Source organism: Trichosurus vulpecula, chromosome X, assembly GCF_011100635.1.
Source record: "Trichosurus vulpecula isolate mTriVul1 chromosome X, mTriVul1.pri, whole genome shotgun sequence".
NCBI classification, from domain to species: domain Eukaryota; kingdom Metazoa; phylum Chordata; class Mammalia; order Diprotodontia; family Phalangeridae; genus Trichosurus; species Trichosurus vulpecula.
This window is the reverse complement of record NC_050582.1, coordinates 39,510,618-39,536,048: the sequence shown is the minus strand read 5'-3', so window position 1 is coordinate 39,536,048 and position 25,431 is coordinate 39,510,618. Positions and strand designations below refer to the sequence as shown.

The following is a 25,431-nucleotide window of genomic DNA, read 5'->3' as shown; positions in this document are numbered from 1 at the left end:
CAGGCTGAGGCATTGAGGCAGCAATCATGCAGTAACTAGCAGGAGGCCTGTGCAGAAGTCACTGGGCTGCCTGTGCCCAGTGACTGCCAACCCTCAGTTTACCTTTTTGGACCTGCTGCAACATAGCTTCTTCATCTGTAAAACGAGAGATTTGGCCTGAATGGTTGCTAAGATTCTTTCTAGCTTTGCCATGCAATGATTCTGTTGATGAAGTGGAGAGGCAACTGGGTGGTGCAGTGGGGAGAATGCTGGATTCGGAGTTAGGGAGACCTGAGTTCAAATCTAGCCTCAGACACTTACTGGCTGTGTTAACCTGGGCAAGTCACTTTGCTGCTAGCTGCCTCAATTTCTCCATTTGTAAAGTGGGAATAATAATAGCACCTCCCTCCCAGAGTTGTTGTGAGGATCAGATGAGATAATTGTAAAGCCCTGAGCACCGTGCCTGGTACTTAGTAAGCACTGCGTAAATGTTAGCTATTATTATTATTATAATGTCCTGCCTCAGATGCTTACTAGCTGTGTGTCCCTGGGCAAGTCACTTAACCTCGTTGAGACTCAGCTTCTTCAGCTATGAAATGAGGGGGTCAGCCCAGATGGCTTCTGAGGTCCTTTCTGGCTCTACATCTATGGTCTTGCATTATTCTGGGGGTCAGCTTAGAATACTCACATACAGAAGACCAGTTGTCTCTGGCCCTCCCACAGTGGTGTTGCCTTGTGTTTGCTTCTTTCTCCCACTCACTCCCAACTGCATGTTAGATTGTAAATGCCTTCTTGGCTTGTGTGCCAGGTGGGTCCATTCTGCCCCTCTGGTTAACATACCTCATAGATGGTATATTTTCATTTTTCTTTACAGAAAGATTGTGGGGCAAGGAGGGGAAAGATGAGAGGCAGCCATTTCAGTGGTAACTAGGGGGATGCATTCTGCTGGTTCTGCTATTTGTAAATTGGAGTTTGGCTGATTGCAATTCACAAAGAAGTCCCTCATTGCTCATTTTTCCCTAAACCATATTCATTGGTTATAGCCATTTTTACCACTGTATTTTCATTTAAAGACCCATAGATGTTTTGCCTTCTGATAGTATTACAGAGAAAATTCCTCCGCAGTTAGTAAAGGTCTGTCTTGTTACTTCATTAGCACAGATGTATGCCGCACCTTACTTTAAGAAAATCATGTGCCAATATCCAGATGTGGAAAGCTGCTAACTTAAGGGGTGATTTATCTGGGTCAGAAGAAGACCCCTTGCTTTACAAAAGAATTTATCACTGAGTTCTTTTGCAAGTAGACAGCTTTCCTAGGGCATGAAAAATAGCACACTTTCTGCTTCACTTACTTTGCAAGGGAAGCATCTATCTGTTTTTGAGTCATGGTGCCCCTATATACACATGTTATGGTACCTCTTAACTTAACTAACCCTCCCTGTACCTTTTGTGTAGGGCTAGAAGTGGCTTCATATTCAAATGATAGACATGAGAGTGTCCTAGGCGAGGAGAACACTTCTGTTCTTTTTCCCGGTTCCTTACCTTGCTAATGCTATTCCATAGGCTAAGAGCCTCCCCTAGTGCTTTATTGAGGTGTGGAGGTGATCTGACTTTCTCAGCTCTTGTAGTGAGGGATGGGAGATGTGGCTGTGGGCACTTCTGCTCTGGTCAGAGCGCCCAGGGCTGGACCCCGTATGGTTGGCAGTGGAGAATGAGGATGGCTGAGGACAGGAGCTCGTGGCTAGAGGGGCTGCAGGTGGAGGGGCTATTCTCCAAGACCATCTAGGAAAACTTTAGAGAGCTTGTGTTCTGTGGCCAAGGGAGGGAATTCAGGCCCTTGCTCAGGGTCTGTTTATTTTTACTTTAGACAGAGAAGCTCAAGACCTCTAGAGTCATATAATCCAACTCTTATCTGAATAGAAATATTGTGGCTGCTGCTGCTGCTGCTACTACTACTAGCATTTCTGTAGCACTTTAAGGTTTGCAAACGGCTTTACATATGTTATTTCATTCCACTCTCACAACACTGTGAGGTAGGTACCATTATCGCCATTTTACAGATGGGGAAACTGAGGCTCAGAGAGGTTAAGGGACTTGCTCAGGGTCACACAACTAATAAATGTCTGAGTGGGGATTAGAACCAGGCTCTCCCTGACCTTTAAGTCCAGCAGTCTCTCCACTAGGCCACAGGTATCAGATCTATGACCCATGGGATACATGCAGGCACAACATTACCAAGTATGGTTCAGATAAGATCGAAATGTAACTGGGAAATATTTAACAAAATAAATAAAAATATAGTAAAACATAGACACTTTGAAACTAAATCAGTAGGCAGCCTATGGGGATCCTAATATATGGCTTTTTGGGGGGCAGTAAAGGTTAAGTGACTTGCCCAGGGTCACACAGCTACTGTCTATGTCTGAGGCTGGATTTGAACTCAGATCCTCCTGACACCAGGGCTGGTACTGTATCCACTATGCAACCTAGCTGCCCCCCTTATATACAGTTTAATGGCCCCCACTTCTCTTTGTGGTGGACTCCACTGTACTAGGCCATGCTGCCTCAGGAAACCACGTTCCCTACAACATCCGTGATGGGGTCTCCAGTTAGCCTCCGTTTGAAGACCTCCAGTAACTGGGAACCTGCTCCTCTCAAGGCGACCCATTCCACTTTGGGCCAGTTCAAATTATTGGCAAATTTTCCTCATCAGACTGCATTTCTACCTCTCGTTCCTGATTTTGCCCTTAGAAGCTAATGAAAACCTCTTCCCTATGGCTGCCGTGCCAGTACTAGAAGACAGCTCTTCCATTCTCCCTTTTTTCTTCCCGTGAACTTTAATATCCTCATCTGTAAGATGAGGCCGAGAGATTAGGACTTGGCTAACATCACATGTAAATTACAGAGTGCAGTGTTTAACTCCTAGATCTTCCTGGTATACCAGAATTGTAATCCTGAGGAACTTGGCTACCTGGCTTCTTAGCCCAAGGTAGATTAAAAGCCTCATAGGGAGTGAAAGGGTCTGGTGGAGGGGGCGGGGGGTGGGGGGGGAGGCTGGAGTCAGTCACCATGACGGCAGCATGAAATTGTGGCCAGCAGCAAGAGACGCTTGACAAATGGCCATAGCTAACAGAAGATAGAGCTCTCAGGTGCCATTTAATGTAAGAATAAATAAGCCTCATAGACCACGTTGTCTTATGAAACACATACATACTTCACTTAGAGGTGATCAGGGTTCATAATGCTAATTGTGAGTCACAAGGAAAATTCAATTTGTTTGTTCTAAAATAAATGTCAAGTGGAGATGAAAGTGGAAAGATTGGTGTCCAGGAAAGGCAGTGTGGCGCAGTGGCTAGCCAACTGATGTCAGAGACAGGAGGGCAGAGGTTTAAATCTCACCCTTTGATACTTCCTCAATCGGTGACCAATCCTCAGCTAGTCACTTACCATCTGAGATTTGGATGTTGCAGAGAAATCTGACAACCTCTTTTGGCAGGGGAAGCTACCTCATTTGGGAGGACCCTTTATCAGTGAATTCCTAGGTCCATTCCCTAGCCCTATAGGCCCAGATGACTAAAACATGGTGGTGGTATGTTGATACTTAAAGCCATACACTGTGGTTATCTGGGAAAATTCCCAGATAACTGGGAAATTTACTTATCTCATTCCCCACAACGCTGGATAAATGAGGCTTCTCTGTACCGAGCTGTAAATTTATGATAGCAATTAGCCTGAAGTTAATTCAGTATATTCTTGTACTTTCCATTATCAATAAACATTTTTTCATTTTTCAGCCTTTAATAGAGCTCTTTGTGAACAGACTGGATTCGGTGGAATCAGTTTTGCCTTATGAATATGATGCGTAAGTATGGCGTGAATGATCTGTGTGGTATTGCTAAGAATGTGCAAATGTGCCTTATCTCTTATCAGGGCATCCAAATGACACTGTTCCTTCATCCGAATGTAATGGCATCCTTGGAACAAAGGAAGTCGTGAGGGCAATCTCAAGAGCCTGCTCAAACTGAGACACAAATGCTGGGCCAGGATTTCTAGCAAGTGACTCTCCGTTTTTCCTTTCCCCGGAAGGTTAATTATAAATCGATTTATAAAACATTTGACTATTTTTTAACAACTCTGGAAAATGTTGGGTTTGTTTCCAAAATTTCATTACTTTCCTCAAACCTTTTATTCCATAGCACCTAATTTTTTGGTATATAAAAAATGCTTAGTTTCTTGGTCATCAGCATCAAGATTATACGTGATTGGTAATTTGAGAGTAATAGTAAATGATGTGTCTTAGAAAAGAGAATGATTTAGGGCAGAAGTGGCATTGTAGCACTCAGAGTGGGCAGAACCAGATAAAAATGGAACTGAGAAATAGTTAACAAAATCAATAAAGAATACACTAGAACGTGGATAATCTTGATGTGGGGATTTCTAAGTCATTGTGCACCTGCCGGGATCCTGCAGAGTCCTGGATTCTGTTTGAGTTTGATTCCACTGATTTTGAGTCCCTCTTGTGTTCCTTTGTTCAGTTATGTCTGACTCTTCATGATCCCATTTGGGGTTTTCCTGGCAAAGGTACTGGAGTGGTTTGCCATTTCCTTCTCCAGCCTATTTTGCAGATGAAGAACTGAGGCAAACAGGGTTAAATGACTTGCTCAGGGTCACACAACTACTGTGTGTGAGGCTGGATTTGAACTTGAGAAGAAGCAGGCCTGGCTCTCTATCCACTGTAGCGCAACCTAGCTGCCCTGGTACTACCTTACTCCTAATTATGTTTAAAACAATTTTAAGTCATTCTATCTGATTGTCTCCCTCTAGCTTAGGTGGCCTCTTCACATGAGTTATTCAAAGTGTGGTAGTTGCATTTATTGGCATCTAATTTACATTTTTCTTGATTCTCTTTGGGCTCTCTTCAGTAGGCTGGTTGATTGGGGGGTGAGGTGGTGGTGCCTTTTTGATTCTTTTCCCTTATTGATGGGTATTGATTGATGTTTATCATTTCTCAATGTCGTCCATAGAAATGAGTAGACATTTAAAACTTTCTCATGGATTTGTCTTTTGCGTACTGATTTCAAAGCTTATCTTGGCAAAGAAAGAGGCTGACTAGAATTCTGGGCCTTGGAGTTAAGGAGACTTGGGTTCTAGTCTCACCTCTGACACCTCCTGGCTGTGTGACCCTTGAAGTCTCAGTGCTCCCACAACTTTCTGAGAAGTTGGTGTTCTGCATTGCTAGAGGGAATTTCTTCCACCAATGAGATTACAGATCTGGACCAAAAAAAAACCCCCAAAAAAGGAAAGAGGAAAAAAACAAAAAAAGGAAAGTTCTGCCAGACACTTAGATATTTGTTAGCTTATTAACTGGGACTAGGATGATCATGCTGGTGCTCCAGTGTCTTTAGATGATAATTGCAATTGTTCTAAAACTAGGTTGGAGTTGTCAAACTCAGACATTATCAATGATAAAGACCCAAAGTATATTAATGAGATCTTTGAAATTGGCAAAGCTTGTTCCTGCAGTTGTTCCAAATGAATGCTGTTATCCAAATTCTTTTCAAAGTCAACCTCAAAAAAGTCAATCTCATTATTGGGAGGTGGGGGGACAGTCTTCCATACTGCATGGTAGTGCATGTCACATATTACTGTAAGTGCTTTGTTGTTTCCATATAAGATCATATTTTTGGAGATTGGAGAAACAGTTAATGAAGAGTCTTTAGGGCAATTGTGTGAATTTTAGGGTGAAATTTAGAGTAATGAGGCTTTCTGCTTGCAATGGAGCTATTAAGCCTATTGGAGAGAGTCTAGCTGAATTTAAAGTATATGTGTCTTGAAGATAGATTTCTTTCTTGATTTTATATCTTAGTGGAACTCCTGTTTTTCAGCTTTGACTTTTGTCAAGATACAGAAGAAAAAAGGCCTTCTGAAAATCTTGGCCAAGTGCTGTTTGGAGAGAGAATAGCGTCATCGCCATACAAGGTTATCTACCCCATCCTTTGAATCTTATTTGAAAGATGAAGCCTCTCAAAGCCTCCTCCTCCTGCCCGACAGCACAAAGTCTCGGTTCACTTTCAAAGGAGCTAGAATCCAACGTCGTTAATGTCATTTAAAGAAAACCATGGAATTATTGGCTGTCAGGTTCTCCCCAGTACCATTAGCGATACAGCAATGCTGTTTTCTTTCTGAACTTTTAATCTTGCCTTGTATAGATTCTGCCTAGTACCTATCTTGGGCTGTATAATACGAGGAAGCATAATTTGGCCTCTGCCTTCTTCTTGCAAATGATATGGGGAGGGTGGGGGTGGTGCTGAATGGGTGTTTCGATGGTCACTTAGGATTACTGCAGGCTGCAGGGAGGGGGGATACTGTATGACCTTGAAGGGTCCTTCCAGTGCTAAGATCCTCCAGTTTCAAATTTGTGCACACAGAGACTCCCCAATGATAGCATTGTCCCTACGGCCAAGTGGGCTGTCCTCAGTGGACCCAAGTTTGACAGTACTGCCCAGCCAAGCCACGGAAGAAAGTTAGCCAGAGGTAGCTGGACTGCAGGCATCTCATACAAAGAGGATATATCTCGTGTTGCAGTTGGTGCAATTTCAGAATGCAGGCTGCCTCCACCTAATGTGGTTAATTAGTTCCACTAGAATGCCGTTTATGCCTTTGCAGTAAACAATATGGCACCAATAACCAAAGTGATGCTTGGCTCTCTTGCTGCTCTGGGGTTCAAGTGCCCTCTCAGAGTCCTGATGCTTATTCATTTTGCACCTGGGTAGCCGAGCAGGACAGGGTTGGGGCAGGGTTGTAGTGTACTCATGATATTACTAGGAGGTGAAGTGGATGGAGGCAACGTTTGGGGTGGTGAGTGAGGGAGAATGAAAGGCCCTAATGTCGTGTCCCTTGCTTTAGCCTTGTTCAGTGTTCAGGTGGTTAATACACTGGATTGACTCTATGCCCCCATGGTACCCCCCTTATTATCTGTCATATGGAGCCATATTATACAACCCAACATCAGCATTATAAATGGCCCCAAGTGACTTTTTTTTAATCTCACATAGTTAAAAATGTGAATTATTTGGTTTACTGCATAAACCATGACAGAGACTTAATGCATTTGATAAACAATGGAGGGGATGTGTGTATCTATTTAGATTCTGCATTGAAGTGAAAAGGAGAAATAGTTTGCTGGGAAATGGCCCCCACCCCCATAACACTTCCATAACATAGTGTTTATTTTTTGATATTCAGTTTTATAAAATGTAGGAAGAAGATCTGATAAATCTCTTAAATCTTTTTTTTTTGTTGGAAGTTTACTTTTAACCGTGAAGAAACATGTGTGAAAGCGTGTGTAAAATCTTATGATCCCAGAAACGAGAGTGAAAAGAAGAAGCTGGCCTTTTTGAAGAAAGGAATGCAGCTGAACTACCAGCACCACTGGTGGGTTGGTGCCTGTGGGAAGGTGGTGGTGTGGCCTGACTTCTTAGGCCTAAGGTCACTTTTGCAGATGGCCTAACTTGTGAGATTGCAGCTGTTTTTGCAGCTTGATCTTCATGAAATAAAATGAGAAATACCTTCATTTCAGAGACACACTTCAAAATGCTTGTTAACATGTTTTATTCCTTTCTTTTGTGCCCTCAGGATCATTGATAATATGCCGGTAACGTGGTGCTATGATGTGGAGGACGGACAGAAGTACTGTAATCCAGGATTTCCAATAGGATGCTTTGTTACCCCGAGTGGTAGAGCAAAAGATGCTTGTAACATTAATGTAAGTGTGGCGGGCAAAGCTTCCTGCACCAACGGAGAGGATGAGGCCTCTCTCGCCCACTCAGTGCCATTCCCGATAACAACTGACTGTCCTTTTTTGAGCATTATATCTTTTAAACAAACTACTTAATAATTCCTTTTAAATAAGCCTGAGATAGGAACTGTGAGTGATGAGTAGGCCAAGAACTGTGAGTAATAACTGAATTAAAGGTGGAAAACTGGTTATCATCCCTTTCTCTCCAGGCAAGGTTATAATATTTTGTTCTGAAGATATTTCTTTGAGCTTTAGCAACAAAATGTTATTAAGAGCATTGTAGCAGGAGTCAGGAGACCTAGATTCTCATCCATTCAGTGCCCTGCCACTAAATTACTGTGTGCCCTTGGGTGAACCACTTTGATGGATCTCTTTTAAAAAATTGGTATCCCTGTCCAAGGGCAGCAGATGTCTTACGCTTGATTTTCGTTCATTCATTCAACAAAAACTTAGTAGGCAGCTAGGTGGCATAGTGAGACAGAAGGCTGTGCTTGGAGTCTGGGAGACCAGAGTTTGAATCCCAGCTCACACACTTACTATCTATATGATCCTGGACAAGTAACTTAAACTCTTTTAGCCTCAGTTTTCTCATCTGTAAAATGGAGATGATGATTACATCACACAGTGTCATCTATGTTAACATGTGAGGATCAGATGAAAGAATAAATATGGCCTATTTTGTAAACCTTTGTAGGCACCCCAATAACCACTGTGTGAAAGGCATTCTTTTTTTGCCAGTTAATTGGGGTTTTATAGTAGATTTATGGTGGTGAAACATTCCACTCATAAGCATTAGCTTATTTGAGAGGCAGTGTGGTATGGTAGAAGGAACACTGGACTTTGTCTTAGCTCTTCCATATAGAAACTATGGACTAGGCGTACCGTTCTGTTTCCTCATCTGTAATCTGGGAATAATGCTTGCATTACTTTTCCATTACTATTTTTTAAATTTATTTTTTAATTTTAGTTTACAACACTCAGTTCCACAAGTTTTTGAGTTCCAAATTTTCTCCCCCTCCCCCCGCCCCAGACGGCATACAATCTGATATAGGTTCTACATATAACTTCACATTAAACTTACTTTCACAATAGTCAAGTTGTAAAGAAGAATTATGACCAATGGAATGAGCCATGAGAAAGAAGAAAGAGAACCAAAAAAAGAGAGAGAGAGCAAATAGTTTGCTTCAATCTGCATTCAGACTCTAATTCTTTCTCTGGATGTGAATCACTTTTTCCATCATGAGCCTTTTGGAGCTGTCTTAGAACCTTACATTGCTGAGAAGAGCCAAGTCTATCAAAGTTAGTCATCGCACAGTGTGTCTGTAATTGTGTGCAATGTTCTCCTGGTTCTGCTCCCCTCACTCAGCATCAGATCACGTAAGTCTTTCCAGGTTATTATGAAGTCTCTCTGCTCCTCAATTATTATAGCACAATAGTATTCCATTGCATTCATATACTACAACCTGTTTAGCCATTCCCCAGTTGATGGGCATCCCCTCAATTTCCAGTTCTTTGCCACCACAAAAAGAGCTGCTGTAAATATTTTTGTGCATACAGATCCTTTTCCCATTTGTGTGATCTCTTTGGGATACAGCCCTAGGAGTGGTATTGCTGGGTCAAAAGGTATGCACTTTTTTCGACTTAGATTTTTTTTGGAGGGAGGGAAAGCAAGCAATTGGAGTTAAGTGACTTGCTCAAGGTCACACAGCCAGAAGTGTTAAGTGTCTGAGGCCACATCTGAACTAAGGTCCTCCTGGGGTAGGCCTTTGGACATAGTTCCAAATTGCTCTTCAAAATGATTGGATCTGTTCACAACTCCACCAGCAATGTAACAATGTTCCAATTTTCCCATATCTTCTCCAGCTTTTATAATTTTTCTGTTTTGTTATGTTAGCCAGTCTGACAGAAGAGATTTGGTACCTAAGAGTCGTTCTGACTTGCATTTCTCTAATCAATAGTGATTTAGAGCATTTTTTCATATGCCTATAGATACCTTTAATTTCTTCCTCTGAAAACTGCCTGTTCATATCCTTTGACCATTTATCAATTAGGGAATGACTTGTATTCTTATAAATTTGACTCATTTCCCTGTATATTTTAGAGATGAGGCCTTTATCAGAGACATTGGTTGTAAAAATTCTTTCCCAATTTTCCGCTTCCCTCTTAATCTTGGTTGCATTGGCTTTGTTTGTATAAAACTTTTCAATTTAACGTAATCAAAATTATCCATTTTGCATTTCGTAATGCTCTCTATCTCTTGTTTGGTCATGAATTCTTCCCTTCTCCATAAATCTGACAGGTAAACTATTCCTTGTTCTCCCAAATTGCTTATATTATCAGCCTTTATATCTAAATTATGAACCCATTTTGACTTTTATTTTGGTATATGGTGTAAGATATTGGTCTATGCCCAGTTTCTGCCATACTTTTTTCCAGTTTTCCCAGCAGTTTTTGTGAAATAGTGAGTTCTTAGCCCAGAAGCTGGACTCTCTGGGTTTATCAAAGAGTAGATTAAAGGCATTCTTTAAATGAGTATAGTATGTATGTCAAGCCAGGGATAGGGGCTGGAATTATGATTTCATTTGAAGAAGGAACTCCCTCTACCAATGCAGAATAGTACCTTCTCTGCAACTTAGAGTGCTGCCTAGAGCACTTGTCCAGGGTCATTATTGCTAGGATATGTCAGTAGTAGGACTCAAACTCAGGTCTTCCTGGCTTCTGACTGGCGCTATTCACAACACCATGCCTTAACTAGTCAGCTGGATCGTACGGTGAATAGAGCCCTGGGCCTGGAGTCAAGAAAACCTAAGTTCAAATCCAGACTCAGACACGTATTATCTGTGTAACCTTTGGCAAGTCACTTAAACCTCTCTTTGCCTCAGTTCCCCCATCTGTAAAATGGATATAATAGCACCTATCTTGCAGGATTGTTGTGAGGAACAAATGAAACAATATTTGTACAGTACTTAGCCCAATGACCGGCACATAGTACGTGCTATATAACTGCTTATCCCCTTCCTTCCTCCCTCTCATATAAGGCTAGCTTAAACAAATTTAGCAAATACCAGTTGCAGAGAACACAGTGGAGAAACAACAGGGAGGGGCCACATTATTGGGATGTGTTAGAATGGGGTTCCTTAACCTGAGGCCTGTGAACTGGTTTGTAAAGCCTGTTGATCACTCTTTTCTTGCAATCTGATTGGCTTCCTTTGGAATCCTTGAGATTTTACTCTCTGCCTTTGAGAACCATGATTGTGAGCAGGGGTCTGGAGGCTTCCCTTGAGGGTCATGACACTGAGCTTCCAAATTCCTGTGCTAGAGGAATTGAGGCTGCTTGTATGGCAAGTCTTGTCACCTCCTGGAAGCTCCAGAACCTTTGTCCTCTTGGGGACCCTGTAGAAACAAGAGTTGATTTGGGTGACTTTTTTCTGCCCTGCTTTGCTCCCTGCACTGATTTCTATCACATGCAAAACCTTATTGATTCTCCTTTCCTCGTTATTGTTCTTCATTGGCAGACTGTGAAGGTACACGTGAAAGGCTTCAGAGGGCAGCTTGGTAACTTAGGGCACAGGGATTTTTTTCTTGAGTAAAAATATTGTATTCTATTGAAAATGTACTGAACCTCGGATCTTAATAAGGTTAAAGCTGGAAGTGATTTTAGAGATAATCTAATTTATCTGCATGGATTCTTCTCTCCCCTTTCTCTTTTTCATTTTTAGCAGACTCCATATCACTAAAATCAAGCAGGCAATTCAGATAATTGGCCCTCACTACTATAGGGAACCCGAGAGGGGCTTTAGGACCATAGCCAAAAAGCTGGAAACTGTCGTGTCTACCCATCTCTATTGGAACCATTGAAACTTAGCAAAAGCAGCTGAAACATAAAGGCCATTCTTACACAGGCTGTCCCCAGGCCTGAAATGCCTTCCCTCCTCACTTCTGCCTCCTGGATTCCTGGGCTGCCTTTGGGGCTCAGCTCAGGTGTACCCTTCTACAGGAAATTCCCCTAGTGGTACACGCTCTCTCTCCTCTTCAAATTAACTTGTTTTTGCTTACCTGTTTCCATGTTATATCCCCTAGTACAGCTCTTCTGAAGGTATGGGCCACTGACCCTTTCAGGGGGTCTGTGAGATCAGAACTAGTCTCATCATAAGACTAAGATGTTTTTGTTTCTTACGTGATCATTATCAGTAGATACAACCTATGTAAACAAAAGCCGTTGTGGGGAGAGTTCTCAGTAAGTTTTAAGAGTATAAAGAGATCCTGAGACTAAAAAGGTTGAATAAGGCTCCCCTTGGTGGCTAGGTGCTGCTCTAGTGGATAGAGTGCTAAGCATGGAGTCAGGAAGACTCATCTTCCTGAGTTCAAATCTGGCCTCAGACACTTATTATCTGTGTGACCCTGGGCAAGTCACTTTACCCTGTTTGCCAAAGTTTGCTCATCTGTAAAATGAATTAGGGAAGGAAATGGCAAACCTTTACAGTATCTTTGCCAGGGAAACCCCACATGGGGTCATGAAGAGTTGGACACAACTGAAAATGACTAAACAACAAGGCTGCCCCAGGAGAGTATAAACTTCTTGAAGGCAGGGACTGTTACTTGTTTTGTTAGCATAGTGCCTTGCACATAGTAAGCAAATAAGACTTACTAGTTGATTTTTATTTTCAGATAAAAGGGTCAGTTTGGTGACTTTGAAAATTTCAGATTAATTCCTGTTGCTCTTGACAACCATATAAACCCCCTGGGGGAGAAGATGGGAAGAAAAAATTAGATGTGTTTCAGAGCAAGGGAAAATGAGTAAATGGAGAGAATTCATGAATAAATTTTAGATATTCCTTAGAGGCCAGCCAATCCATAAGGCTTTATTAAGTACCTTCTGTGTGTGAGGCACCCTGAGGAATGTTGGAGACTACATAGACAAGACAATGAATCCCTGCCCTCAAAGATCTTAGTTCTTTTGAAGAGGAACAACTTAGAAATAGATAAGCATGAAAGTCCTAATTTAAGGAGATGGAAGTGCTTAGAGATAAGAGGATTAGGAAAGACTTCCTATAAGAAATAGCACATAAACTGAGCCTTCAAGGGAACTAGAGATTCTCAATAGCAGGACTGAGAGGAAAAGTCACTACAGGGACAGGAGACAAAGGCATGGTGGTGAGAGATGGAGTGCCAAGTTCAGGGAACAGCAGGGAGGATAGTTGGTTGGAGCTTAGACAGCAGGAATAATGCACAGTAAGACCAGAAAGGTCATCTGGAACTTGATTATGAGGGGCTTTAAATGCTAGAGCGGTTAAGTTGTTATTTTCTCCCAGGGGTCGTAGAGAGCCACTGAAGGTTCCAGAGCTGGAGGGAAACATGGCCAGTCTTATGTTTCCGGAAGATTGTCTTGGTGGCTTGGGGAACAGTAGACAGAGAGAGGAGAGCCTGGAATCTGGGAGTCCCCTTTGGAGAATATCACAAGATTCCAGGCAAGAGGGGATAAATGGAGAGAGATATTTGTGAGAGATCGTGGGGGAGTTGAGGATAAACACCTCTGTTTGAAATCTGAGTAACTGGAAGGATGGTGATGCCCTCCACAGAAATAAGGGTCTTTGGAGAAAGGGCTGGGTTAGAGAAGGAAGGTCACGAGTTCTGCTTCAGATATTCTCAGCTTGAGATGCCTTTGGGACATCCATGTGAAGATGCCCAACAGACGGTTGGTGATGTGGGATAAGAACACAGGGAAGAGACTAGAGCCTAATATAGGAGGGGGAGAGTCATCTGCATAGAGATGCTAAATGAATTCATGACAGCTAATATGGCACCATCAGTGAGAGAGGAAAGCAGAGGGCCTAGAATAGAGCCTTGGGGGAGACCCACAGTTCTGGATGAAAGAGTGGCTGATGACCTAGCTAAGGAGACCGAGCAGTGGGGAGATGGGAAGAGAGGGGAGGGATGGAGGGAAGAGAAGGTGCTCGCTCAACAGCACTGAATGCCGTAGAGGGGTTGGTAAAGATGAATGAAGACTGGGAAGAAGCGATTGGACTTGACAATGAAGAGATCATTGGCCACCCTGGAGAAAGCTGTTTCAGTAGGGATGGGGAGGCTAGAGGCTAGGTTTCCAGGGGCTGAGAAGCAGGTAGGAGGTGAGGAAATAGAGGTGATGAGTTCATGGGGCTTTTCCTAGGATCTTGGCTGTCTGAAATGGGGCTTTCTCGTAGTGCCAAAGGTCTTTGGAAGACTAAATCCCAGATGGACAAACTCTGTGGGGCCTGCTCAGAGGGAAGAATAGTACTTAATAGTTTCACTAAATGACCTCATTACTTCAGAAGACCCCATGATACCTTGGTGCAGGTATCTCCACTGCCAGCCCCGATGCCTTAGCCATTCTTTGTTAGCTGTGGCCAGCCTTCTGGTAATGAGGTTCCCCATGATTTGGCTGCTCCTTGGATGGGTGGGACGTGATGCATTCCTAGGAGCCTGGGAGACTGTCTTGCAGAGTTTGTGTTGTGTTGGCCGGTAGCCTTTGAGAGCCCAGGGTCACCTCTACGCTACATTGACACTTCAGAGTGGGACTGTGGTGGAGGAGCTATAAATTGCTGACATGAAATGGCCATCATTAAAACCAGCCGTGATTGGCAATTATCACCTCCTTCAAATGTCCATTGCTCAGTTGTCCTCTCCCACAGGGGAAGGAGAGAGGGAGGAGATGAACAATATATCTGCTTAAATGAAAATGAGCTTTTTTTTTTGGTCCAAGGCTACCCGTTCCTGTGAGTTTGTTTTTAGTAGAAAAGCCAGCACAATTTAGGCATAATGTTGGGATTTGCCCGGGGGCAAATCAGTGGTCGAATCAGAGAAGGCTTGTCATTGGGGAGAGAGCCAGGTTTGGTCATGGTCCCTCACACACTGTATGAGTACACATAGGAGAAAGTGTTTAATATAGTAATTTAGGCTAAATTAAAATCTCTCTTTATACATCTGTCTTGTTTATGAGTCAATAGCATTTCAAAGTTATAGCAATTTTCTTTCATGCACTTGTGGCTTTAATGTATTCCTGTTGGCGCCTGCACTTTTATGTTGGCGCAGTAAGGAAGTCAGGGCAGCAGAACTGTGGGGTCCCCAAGCGATGGCTCTGAGGACTGTTTCAGCCTGGCTCACTTGGAGCCTGCTTACGGACAGCAGATGAAAGCAGGCAGGGGGAGGCCAACCCTTTGGGCGTGTGGTATAGGCTGGCCCGTCATGCCCTTGTTTTAGGGTTGTCAGGTGAGACATCTTTGTGGCTAGTGACGTAGTGGCAGGGTTCTCTTTTTTCTTGCTGCATTCCCTTGTGTTTGTGTCCTGCGTTGTATGTTTTCATGGGAAAGCATTGGGTGCTGGGTCTAGCTCACCAAAATCTTGGGACCAAAGGCCACTGAAGAGCTTGGGGGATTATAACTCTGTCCCTAGATCAGCACCTTGTGAGCCCTGTCCCCCCAACTCCCCTCTCCCCCCTTTTCTATTCTTGTAGGCATCTCTGCCTCTGAAGTCACAGGTCACTGACAGCTCAGCCTGGACACTCTTTTTCAGAAATCAGTGGCCAGGAAATAATTTCATGAGCAAAGCTTGCATTGCTCCCCCCACCCCCTCCACATTTCTAAATGGCACTGCATGTCTTCGTAACTACTCCTGTGCCTCTTAAAAATTCCTTCTGTCTCTAGGGTAAGAACATGTTTGTCTATAGCAAATATACAGTATTCCTCTGCGAACAGATTCTAATGAAAGCCAAAAAAGGGGGAAGAAGAAAGGAAGCTGGGGGAGGGTGTTGAGTTCCTCTTGATTGCTGCATAAACGAGGTTCCTCTATGTGATTTCTGACCTTGTGCATGGGGGCTAATACTTCATTTTTAGCAGCTGACTGTGGCCCAAGTTTACAAAGCCCATAAGTTGGGGTGTGTGTTGGGGCAGGTAATAAGGATTAGTCAGCAGGAAGAACAGGTGTGTGCTAAAGTCTTAGATTTATTGGACTCTCCTGTGAAGTCCTGACTTAAGGGAACATAATTTGAACTATATTGCCAAGGTGATCGACTTAAAGCGATTATTTATGACTCAGAAAAGGGCTTCAGAAAGCAGTGGAGATGATTCCTTTGTGCTGTTGTGACCCAAAGGTCACAACAGTAAAATCTTACATTGCTAGGTATTGTCTGGAAGGGGACTCTGATCAGGGCAAGAGACAGTGTGGGATCAGGGTCTTGGAGGCCAGCCTTCCCATTTTACAGCTGAGGAAAATTGCAGCACACGAAGGTTGAGTAACTCCCCCAGGGCCAACACCTACTAAGTATCTGAGGTGGGATTTGAACCCAGATTCTCCTGCTTCCTCCAAGTCCAGGACTCTACCCATGACACCAAGCTAGGCCTCTGCTTCATCTTTAGATAAAACGATGCTGTGGCCCACAATGGAAAATACTGCCCTCAGAAGCTGAAGAAGGTCCAGAGAGAAAGAACTAGAATCCCAAAATCCCAGAATGGGAAGGGGCCTCGGAGGCCATTTAGTCCAGCCTGTCCCTGACAAGAATAGAATCCCCTCAGTAACAGACCCACAAAGGGTCTGCTTGAGACTGCTCCTTGTGGGCCTCTGAGAAGGCCAGTCCCTCTTCCTCAGATTTGTGTTCAGCAAGTCTAAATCCAGTTCCTGGAACCAGATTTCTTCTTACGCACATTGTCCTCCTTTCTGCCATCTTGATTGTCCCTTTCTGGATGTACTCCAGCATACTTAGGTCTTTCCTTAGCTGTGGAACCCAGAGCTGAGCCCAGTCCCCCATACTTTTTTGGAAGGGGGAAGGCAGGGCAATTGGGGTTAAGTGACTTGCCCAAGGTCACACAGCTAGTAAGTGTGTCAAGTGTCCGAGGCCGGATTTGAACTCAGGTCCTCCTGACCCCGGGGCCAGTGCTCTACTCACTGTGCCACCTAGCTGCCCCCCAGTCTCCCGTACTTGACCTGATACAGCAGTAGAGCTGGGATCGTCTCCCTCTAAGATTCTGTGCCTTTCTCAACATAGCTTAGGATAGTATTGATTTTTTTTGGGGGGAGGACACCCATTTCCAACTGTTTTAATCCAACTAAAATACGCTGATAATTTTATAGGAACTGTAGTCTCACCAAACCCTTTCTACCCTGTGTTTCTTGAAGGTAATTTGTGGTGCAGTAGATACAACAGCCAGTCTGGAATCAGGAAGACCTGAGTTCATGACCAATCACACACACTTACTAGCTGTGTGGCCCTAGGCAAGTCACTGAACCTCTCTTTGCCTCGGTTTTCTCATCTGTAAAATGGCTATAATAACAGTACGTACCCTTCCCTCACCCAAGGGTTGTCAGGATTAAATGAGATAATCCTTGTAAAGCAGTTAGCACAGCCTGCCACATAGGAAACATTATACAAATGTTAGCTATAATAATTATTATGTTTCATCCCTAATAAATATCGTCTTCATCTTCTCTTTGGGCCCATTTTTTCAATTTTGTCAGGATCTTTCTGGATCCTAACTTTGTCATCCTATGGATCCTTCCCAACTTGGTGTTCTGCAAATTTCAGATGCATGTTTTCTCTGCTTTTATACAAGTTTGTTAGTAAGGACGATACTCTGTTAAACAGCCTAGGAACAAGGACAGATCTCTGGGGCACTCCACCAGAGATCTCTTTTCAAGCAGACATTAACTTACTCTCTGGGTCTGGTCATTCAACCAGTTCAGAATCTTCAGATTTCTCAGTGCCATCATGACTCTTCTCTTTCCCTCACCCCATATATTGTCAGTTGCCAAATCTTGCCATGTTTGTTGTTGTTCGTTTGTGTCAGTTGTGTCCAACTTTCTGTGACCCCTTTAGGGGTTTTCTTGGCAGAAACACTGGAAAGGTTTGCCATTTCCTTCTCTAGCTCCTTTTACAAATAAGGAAACTGAGGCAAACAGAGTGAAGTGATTTGCCCAGGGTCACACCCAATAAGTATCTGAAGCTGGATTTGAATTCAGGTCCTCCTGATTCCTTCCCTGGCATTCTATCCACTGCAGCGCCACCTAGCTGTCCTTACCATGTTTGCCCCCACAATATCTCGCATCCAGCCCCTTCTCACTCTGCACATAGCCCACACCTTAAGTCAGGCCCTTGTCCTTTCTTGCCTAGACTGTCGCAATAACCTCCTTTGTTGTCCTACTCTATGTGGATCCATCTCCCACTCAGTTGCTGAAGTGATTTCCTTAAGCACATGTCACTAACTAAACCCCAGAGGCTCTGGATGGCCCCTGGAGCAAGATAGAAACTCCTTTTTTAGCTTTTTGGACTCTTTACATTCTAGCCCTAAGCCATCTTTATGAGCCCCTCTCTAACTCCCCTTCCCCCGTTCTGTGATATGGCCAACTTAGCCTTCCTGCTGTTCCTAAACCATGGTGCCCCATCTCCTATGGCCATCCTTTGCACCACCTATGCCCCATGCCTGCAATGGACTTGCTCCTCACCTCTGGCCTGAGTCCTTTTCTCTTCCTTTCTCTCTCTCTCTCTCTCTCTCTCTCTCTCTCTCTCTCTCTCTCTCTCTCTTTTTAATCAGCCTTCATCAGCCTCGCTGAACAGCTCATTCATCCCAAATGGACTCAGTCTTACCCTGCCGAGTCTGTGATTTTGCATCAAGGAAATATGAGACTAGAAGCCATGGAGAATGCATGGTAACCAGAGAAGATAGGAAGGCAAATTCTGTATTGCATGAAAAAGCAAATTCCAGAACTGGGAAGATGGAAATGATTCAATAAGCTCTGGGTGACTAAAAGGCTCCCGACGTGGTGCTGCCGCTGCTACTGCTAATACTGCTGCTACAGTTACTACTACTACTGCTGCTACTACTGTTACTACTACGGTAGTACTTCCTGTACTGTAGCTGCTGCTACTGTCACTACAACTACTGTTACTACTGCTGCTACTACTGTTACTACTACGGTAGTACTTACTGTACTGTAGCTGCTGCTACTGTCACTACTACTACTACAACTACTGTTACTACTGCTGCTACTACTGTTCTGAACTAGATGTTCAATAGGCATCTCAAATTTTACACGTCCAGAGCCTTTCTCCCAAACCATGCCCCCTTCCATATTTCCTTGTTATTGTCAAAAGCCCCACCATCCTGAGTCCCTCAGGCTCACAACCTAGGAGTCATTCTGGACTCCTCATGCTCTCTCACTTCCCACATCCAAGCTGTTGCCAAGGCCTGTCGATTTCACCTTGTCAGTATCGCTCCAATACACCCCCTTCTTGACATTGCCCTCACTCTGGTGCAGACCTTCATACCCTCACACCAGGAGCTGCTGGTGAGTCAGTCTGCCTCAAGTCTCTCCTTGCCCCAGTCCATCCTCCATTCAGCATTAAAGGGATTTTTCTAAAATTAATGTCTGATCCTGTCACCTCTCACCTCAATAAACTCCCTATTGCCTCCAGGAACAAAACAGAATTCTCTGGTATGCAAAGCCCTTTACAACCTGGCCCGTTCTTTTACCCCCCCCCCCACTTACCCTACAATCCAGTGATATTGTTTTTCTTGCTGTTCTCCATATGAGATACTCCATCTCCTGAGTCATTAATTTCATTAGCCATTAGTTCTCCCTCCTCACTTCTGCCTTGTGACTTCCTCCAAAATTTAGCTTACCTCTTACCCCACCCCCCTTCTCTCTGTGATTACCTTTCATTGATTCAGTGTGCATCTTGTAAGTACCTAATTCTTTGTACATTGTATCCTCTGTTAGATTGGAAGCTCCTTGAGGATAGGCACTTGATTTTTACCTTTCTGTGTATCCTCAGTGCCTAGTATAGTGCCTGGCACATAACTGGTGACTGATGATCTCCTAGCTGCTAATGCCCTCCTTTCCCAACAGTCCTTGTTTTTATTCTGTCTGCCAATATACACACATGGAGAAGTAGTGAGTTGGACTCTCAGACCTTCCAGAGAGGCCAGCTGGCTCTCAAGTCTATAATCCTATCTTGTTATCCCACCCATTCTATAGAATGTAAACTTCTTGGTGGCAGAGACTGCTAGTTTTTTGTCTTTGCCTCCCCAGAGCACCCAGGTTAGTGCCTGGCACACAGTAGACACAAGAGAAGTGCTTGTTGATTGCTCTCTCCATGTTATCCACAGGATAACACAGGATAGCTCCACTCACAACAGTGTGTGAGGAGGGGAGGTGCTGTTATGATCCAGGTTCTCGAGGCCCCTTGCCAGGAAGCTCTCATCTCCTCTCAGGACAGGCTGCTACTGCCTAACAGCAGAGGCCTCCCTGGTTCTGTTCCCTTGGGACCTCGTCTCTGAGGCCTTTGGCCTTCCCCTCCAGAAGTCAGAGCATGATGTTATCCCAGCAAACAGATGCCCCTAGACCAGTCTTCCTCCAGCTGCTCTTTGGAGCCCAGGGTCTGGGTCCCCTTGGTGAACAGCTTCATTCTGACTTATGGTGGCCACCCAGAAATGGTCATCTGCAAAGGCTGGGTGATCTAGATCAGGCTATGGCCATTTGCCTAATACTCTCCAAATAGCCCAGGAATTCAGGCTTCCTCAGCTTCTTCCAGTTCAGTCTCTCTTGTCTGGCCTTGCAAATGAGTGGGTGGGAAACAGTCCCAAGACATTCTGAGCCAGAGGGGCAAGGTCATGTTGGGGGCTCAGTATCTTTCCTGGCCTTTTCATTTGCAAACAATGCACTCGGTTTCATATTCTTGATGGGACCAGAAATAATGCATGGAAAATGTGGAAAGGGAACCTTGTTTACAAGGAACAATTGTGCCCTTTGCAAGTCTGAATGAGGTGCATCCTTTTACATCCTTGCCTTTGTTACCTGTCCCTAACATCCTGCAAATCTGCCCAGGTCTGAAAGGGGCCCACCTTCACATCCTCTCCTCAGTTAGCAATTTGCATTCTCTGCAAATCACTGGGGGGACACCAGGATGTCTGTGGGCGTGCAAAACAACATTGTGATATTAGCATTTCTCACAGTTACACAGCCCAGTTAATCCAGATGTTGTCAAGTGCTTTGCTAAAATCTTTGTAGACTATTTCTACATTCCCCCCCCCCCCATCCATTAATCTCATTACCTTGTCAAAAAAGGAAAATTATCCAGGAGGAATTTATGATGTACCTATTATGTGGTAGACCCTGTGCTTACGTGCCGAGACTACACAAACAAAAAGAATCGTGATACTCTTTACATGAATAGACAAGGTAAGAATTTAAAGGCATACATTTCGGGGGAAAGATGAAAGTTCTGTTTTGGATATTTTGAGTTGGAGATGTCTACACAGCAGGCAGTTGCTGATATATGGCTGGAGTTTATGAAAGAGGCTGGGGCTGGATGTGTAGATCTGGGCCTCATCTGCATAGAGGTGAGAGCTGAACCCTTGGACACTGATGAGATCTCTGAGACACCGAGTAGAGAGTGAAGAGAAGAGGGCCCAGGACAGAGTCCTAAGGTACAGCTGTCCCTCAGGGGTGGCTTAGGGATCAGGATCCAGCAAAGGAGACTGGAAAGTGGCTGTCAGACAGGGAGAAGTAGAGTCAGGAGAGAACCATGGCAGGAAAACTCAGCAAGGAAAATACAACAGAGGTGGTCAATGGTGTCAGGCACTGCAGAGGGTCAGAAAAGTGTGAGGACTGAGAAACGGTCATCAGATGGGTCACTTTATATACATTGCTAAGTTTGGAGAGAACAGTTTCAGTCGATAGATGCTGGATAGCTTTTCTTTTTCCCCTCAGGAATTTGGGTCAGGAGTTAATAGAATGGTAACTTGAAAGGATAGGGCAATCCGATTTAAGGATGGGGGACATTTGGGCATTGGGGAATAAACCAGTGGATAGAGTATTCAAATGGTTCAAATAAAGTTGGTCTGGTAAAACTTATTCTTGGTGAAGCCATGTTGGCCTTTCAGGTTCACTGCTTCTCTTTCTAAGTTCCCAGAAACCAGCCTCCTAATGATGTTGTCATATTTTGCCAGGCATCAAAGTCAAGCTCACTGGTCTCCTTCAGGAGTTTTCAGAGAGATCTCTGATGGCTGCCCAGCGGTGCCATCTGCCAGATCTTTCCATACTGAAGGATGTGGTTTTTCCAGGTCTGTTGATGTGAACTCACTGACAGTAGCTAGAAGCTGCTTCCTCCCCACCCTCCTTACTTATCCTGGGCTTCTTCTCACCCCTAGTCATTTTTGTTTTATCCTTCTCCATCCAAAGGTCTTCGTCTTTGAAAGGGAGAAGAGAAGCATTATGTGTTGGTTAGTTCTTGCTTGCCGTCAGCCATTTCTCATCATTCCATCCCCCATCCCTTCTTTGATTCTCCTCTTGCCTCCAACCTAGCTAAGAAAAGGCCCCTTTTTGGGGGGTGTGCTTAGCGTTCATCACCAATTTCAGCTATAGCATTCGTGGCACTTCTTAGAGGACCAAGCTACTTTAGTCTCTTACTCTCTGTAACGTGCCTTCACTTTTATCTTCTGTCTGTAGGTATATGTGTGTGTGTGTGTGTGTGTGTGTGTGTGTGTGTGTGTGTGTTTAAATGTGAGTTTGGTAATGCATTTCCTGTGCGTCATCATTGGGTACTTTGGTCTCCCCTTTTTTTCTTCCTCATCAGAATTATTTCTGCCTGTATCGTCAGAGTTTGATTCCGAAAGAGCTTTCCATGCTTTCAAGGCCGATTGGCCTCTTACGTCTCCTTTCTCTGAAGCCCTGCCAGCGTGGGCTGCGCGTTAGATGGTGCTTGATTTGTCCTTTCGTCTCTGCCACAAACTTGGTGATGGAGAGGGCTCGTTCCCCTTCAAGGTTCTCAAGACTTCATTTCAGTACTTCCTTCCATCTTGTTGGCCAGAAACTTGTTCAGAGCAGTGATTCCTCTTGTTGCTTTCTCCACATTTGGAAGGATGAAATTATCATTAAGGCAAGTCAGAAACTTATCGCCTGCTCTGCCTTTGGCAGAGTGAGCACGCCAGCAGATGCCCAGAGAGTTGAAGTCCCCCATCATTTCAATATTGTGTTTCTGTGCCAGGTTTTTTTAATCTATTTGCTAAATGCCTCATCTAATTCCTTGTTTCATCCAGGTGGCCTGTAGCGTATACGTAGGAGAATATTGCTTCTGATTCGCCCCAGTCCTCAACCAGATGTGCTCTGTCCTGTTGCTACTCACAGGTTCCTGGGTTTCCTTACATGAGTGTGTATGTTCACGATATACCCTGCTATGCTACTCTTGCTTTTTAAAGTCCATTCTGGTCATCTGGGAAAAGCTCTGCCCTGGCGGAACAATGGCTGCTTCTGCATTCCGAGTGTCAGGAAATACTACCTATGAGATTCGGTTGGTCTCTTAATGTTAAAATCTCTCTATCACTCTTTTCAATCCATAATTTCTACATTTTACTACACACATGGCTATGGGTGTCATTGCTCGTTCTCTCCTTGGAGAAGGAGCCATCTCCCTCTCTTCTGTTATTCTCCTTCCTTTCTTTTATCCAGGACTTGCTGTGGTACCAGACTCATCAGGTCTTTGGAGATTGTTTCCTCCCTTCCCCCTCAAATACTTTTTGGTTTAAAGCTCTTTTGATTAGACTACCAAGACTGGCAAAATAGGTTCTTGCCAATTCTTGTCCCTCACCAAGAGCCTGGCATTTCTGTATTTTAAGCTATGGTCAAACAATGGAAATCTTAGGTTCTAAGATGTCGGTCTTTGCCAGTTCACTTCCCAAACCCACCGTCCTCCCTTTAGTAGTAATGGAAACGCCTCTTGGACCCTCAAGGCCTAGTGTTTTTGTCCAGTACTTCCTAAATTTAGATTCCTTCTGGTGCTATACTCTGTTCTGACGTGACTCACCAGGGGTCGTCAGGTCTTCAAGTTCTTGGAAGGCTCTCCTTCCCATCTGGGATCTATGCCCTGATGTGTTTTTGTTTTTTGCCAGGAATCAAAGTCTAGCTTGCTGGTCTCTAAGTCTGTAGAGTCCATTGCCCCCTTCTCCAGCCCTGTGGCATCCTTGCTGTCACATTAGACCCCTCTGTTTGTTTCTAGTTGATAAATGGTTGCCATAGTTTACCGTCAGCAGAGAGTGCCAACCACACTGCTCTTCTCCGCTTCCTTTGACCATTGTTGGATAAGCTCTTACCTGAGATCACCTTTGCACCTGGGGCATCATTTTGGGGAACCCCAGGAACCTACCCCCAGAGGTGGCCCAGCGCCCTCCTCCACAGGAAAAGCCTCCTGAGGTTCGGCAGGCCTTCTCCTTCATTCAGTTTTCCGTTTGAAGGCTGTCTTTTCTTTTTTTCAAGGGATATTTCATTCTTCTGATAACCTGGAGAGTAGGAGCACATTCCTGCAGGCCTTGGGACAGAGGCCAATTTCTGCTTTGTCATTCATAGGCTTTATATGGTGCTGACACAAACAAACCTGGTGCATTCTTAAAGGGCATAGGAAAAATTCTCCTTGTCCTTCTGACTTGCTTAAATAAAGTTCCACGGCACTGACTTCAGGTTGGCAGCTCTTTTGGCTAATTCTCAAAGCCATTACTAGCTTGGGACAAAAAGGGTTTTGCCTCAGAGGGCAGGATATGCTTCTTCTTGCATCTTGGCCCCTTGTTTTGAGGTCTCAACAGCAGTATGGGGCACAGCTCTTCCCACCTACCACCTCCAGGCCTGGTCTTTGCTTCAGCCAAGTGCTCCTTCTGCCCTGTCTTGCCCCTACACCCCCCTCCCCAAATTGGCCCTAGGCACAGTGGTGGCTGCTTATAGTTTATGCCAACCCTTGTGGTCCACTACCCTGGGAAACTGTGAGATTTCTCATAATGAGATTATGTAAAGCAGTTTACAAACTTTAAAGCAATATCTGTAGCAGTATCTATGTCTCTGTCTATAGTAAGTGCTATATGAAAGTTCTGATGATGGGTGTACATATATAGTGCATCCATCATTATAACTTTTATATAGCACTTACTGTAGACAGGTATATGTATATATCAATTTACATATCATTTACTAAGTGCCATGTACTGTGCTAGATGCTTTATAACTATTATCTTGTTTGATCCTCATAACAACCCTAGGAGGTAGGTATAATTATCATCTCCATTTTATAGTTAAAGAAACTGAGGCAAACAGGTTAAATGATTCGGCTAGAGTCACCCAGTTAGTAAGCGTCTGAGGCTAGATTTGAACTCAGGCTTTCCTGATTCCCTGGAGCCACTGTGCCACCTAGCCTCACCAGTTGATTTCTGTGGGGAGAAAGGCCTTAGGCCTGCACCAGCCTCTCTTCGGTGCTGGAGCAGCCTGCTGTCATCTCAAAAGCAGGAACCACAGGACTGCTGCTTCTGATTGTCCAGACTGGCCCACTATCCTGCTGTTACTGAGCTGGTCGTATCAGAAGATGAGCAGAGTTCTTGAAGCAGGTGAGGCCTCTTCCACAGCAAAGCAGGGTGTTTCCTGCCCGTGTCTGTTTCCTGCCTTGTTTGCGTGCCTGGCTGTGTCTTACTGTGAGCTCCCTGAGGTCTTGGGTGCTAAGCCCATTTTAGGGTTTGGTAATGACACACTCTGTGTTACAAGTGTGCAGCTCACAAATCCCTGTACCAGACACTTCCTTTAGATAGCTGATCATTGGGCATGCTCCAAAGGGAAAAAGAAGTTGGAAAACCGATTTTGTGCTAGAAAACAAG

General features: G+C 44.2%; 1 protein-coding gene across 1 annotated transcript in view; it reads left to right on the top strand.

The window, feature by feature from the left end:
- The first annotated feature begins 3,779 nt into the window (after positions 1 to 3,779).
- The window catches only part of LOC118832802 (transmembrane 9 superfamily member 2-like), a 67,376-nt gene continuing 45,724 nt past the window's right edge, over positions 3,780 to 25,431 (top strand). The window contains exons 1-4 of the mRNA XM_036740157.1: positions 3,780 to 3,841; positions 5,865 to 5,958; positions 7,286 to 7,413; positions 7,615 to 7,744. Coding sequence (XP_036596052.1) covers positions 7,388 to 7,413; positions 7,615 to 7,744 — 156 coding nt within the window. The 5' untranslated portion in view covers positions 3,780 to 3,841; positions 5,865 to 5,958; positions 7,286 to 7,387. The remainder of the gene's footprint in view (positions 3,842 to 5,864; positions 5,959 to 7,285; positions 7,414 to 7,614; positions 7,745 to 25,431) is intronic.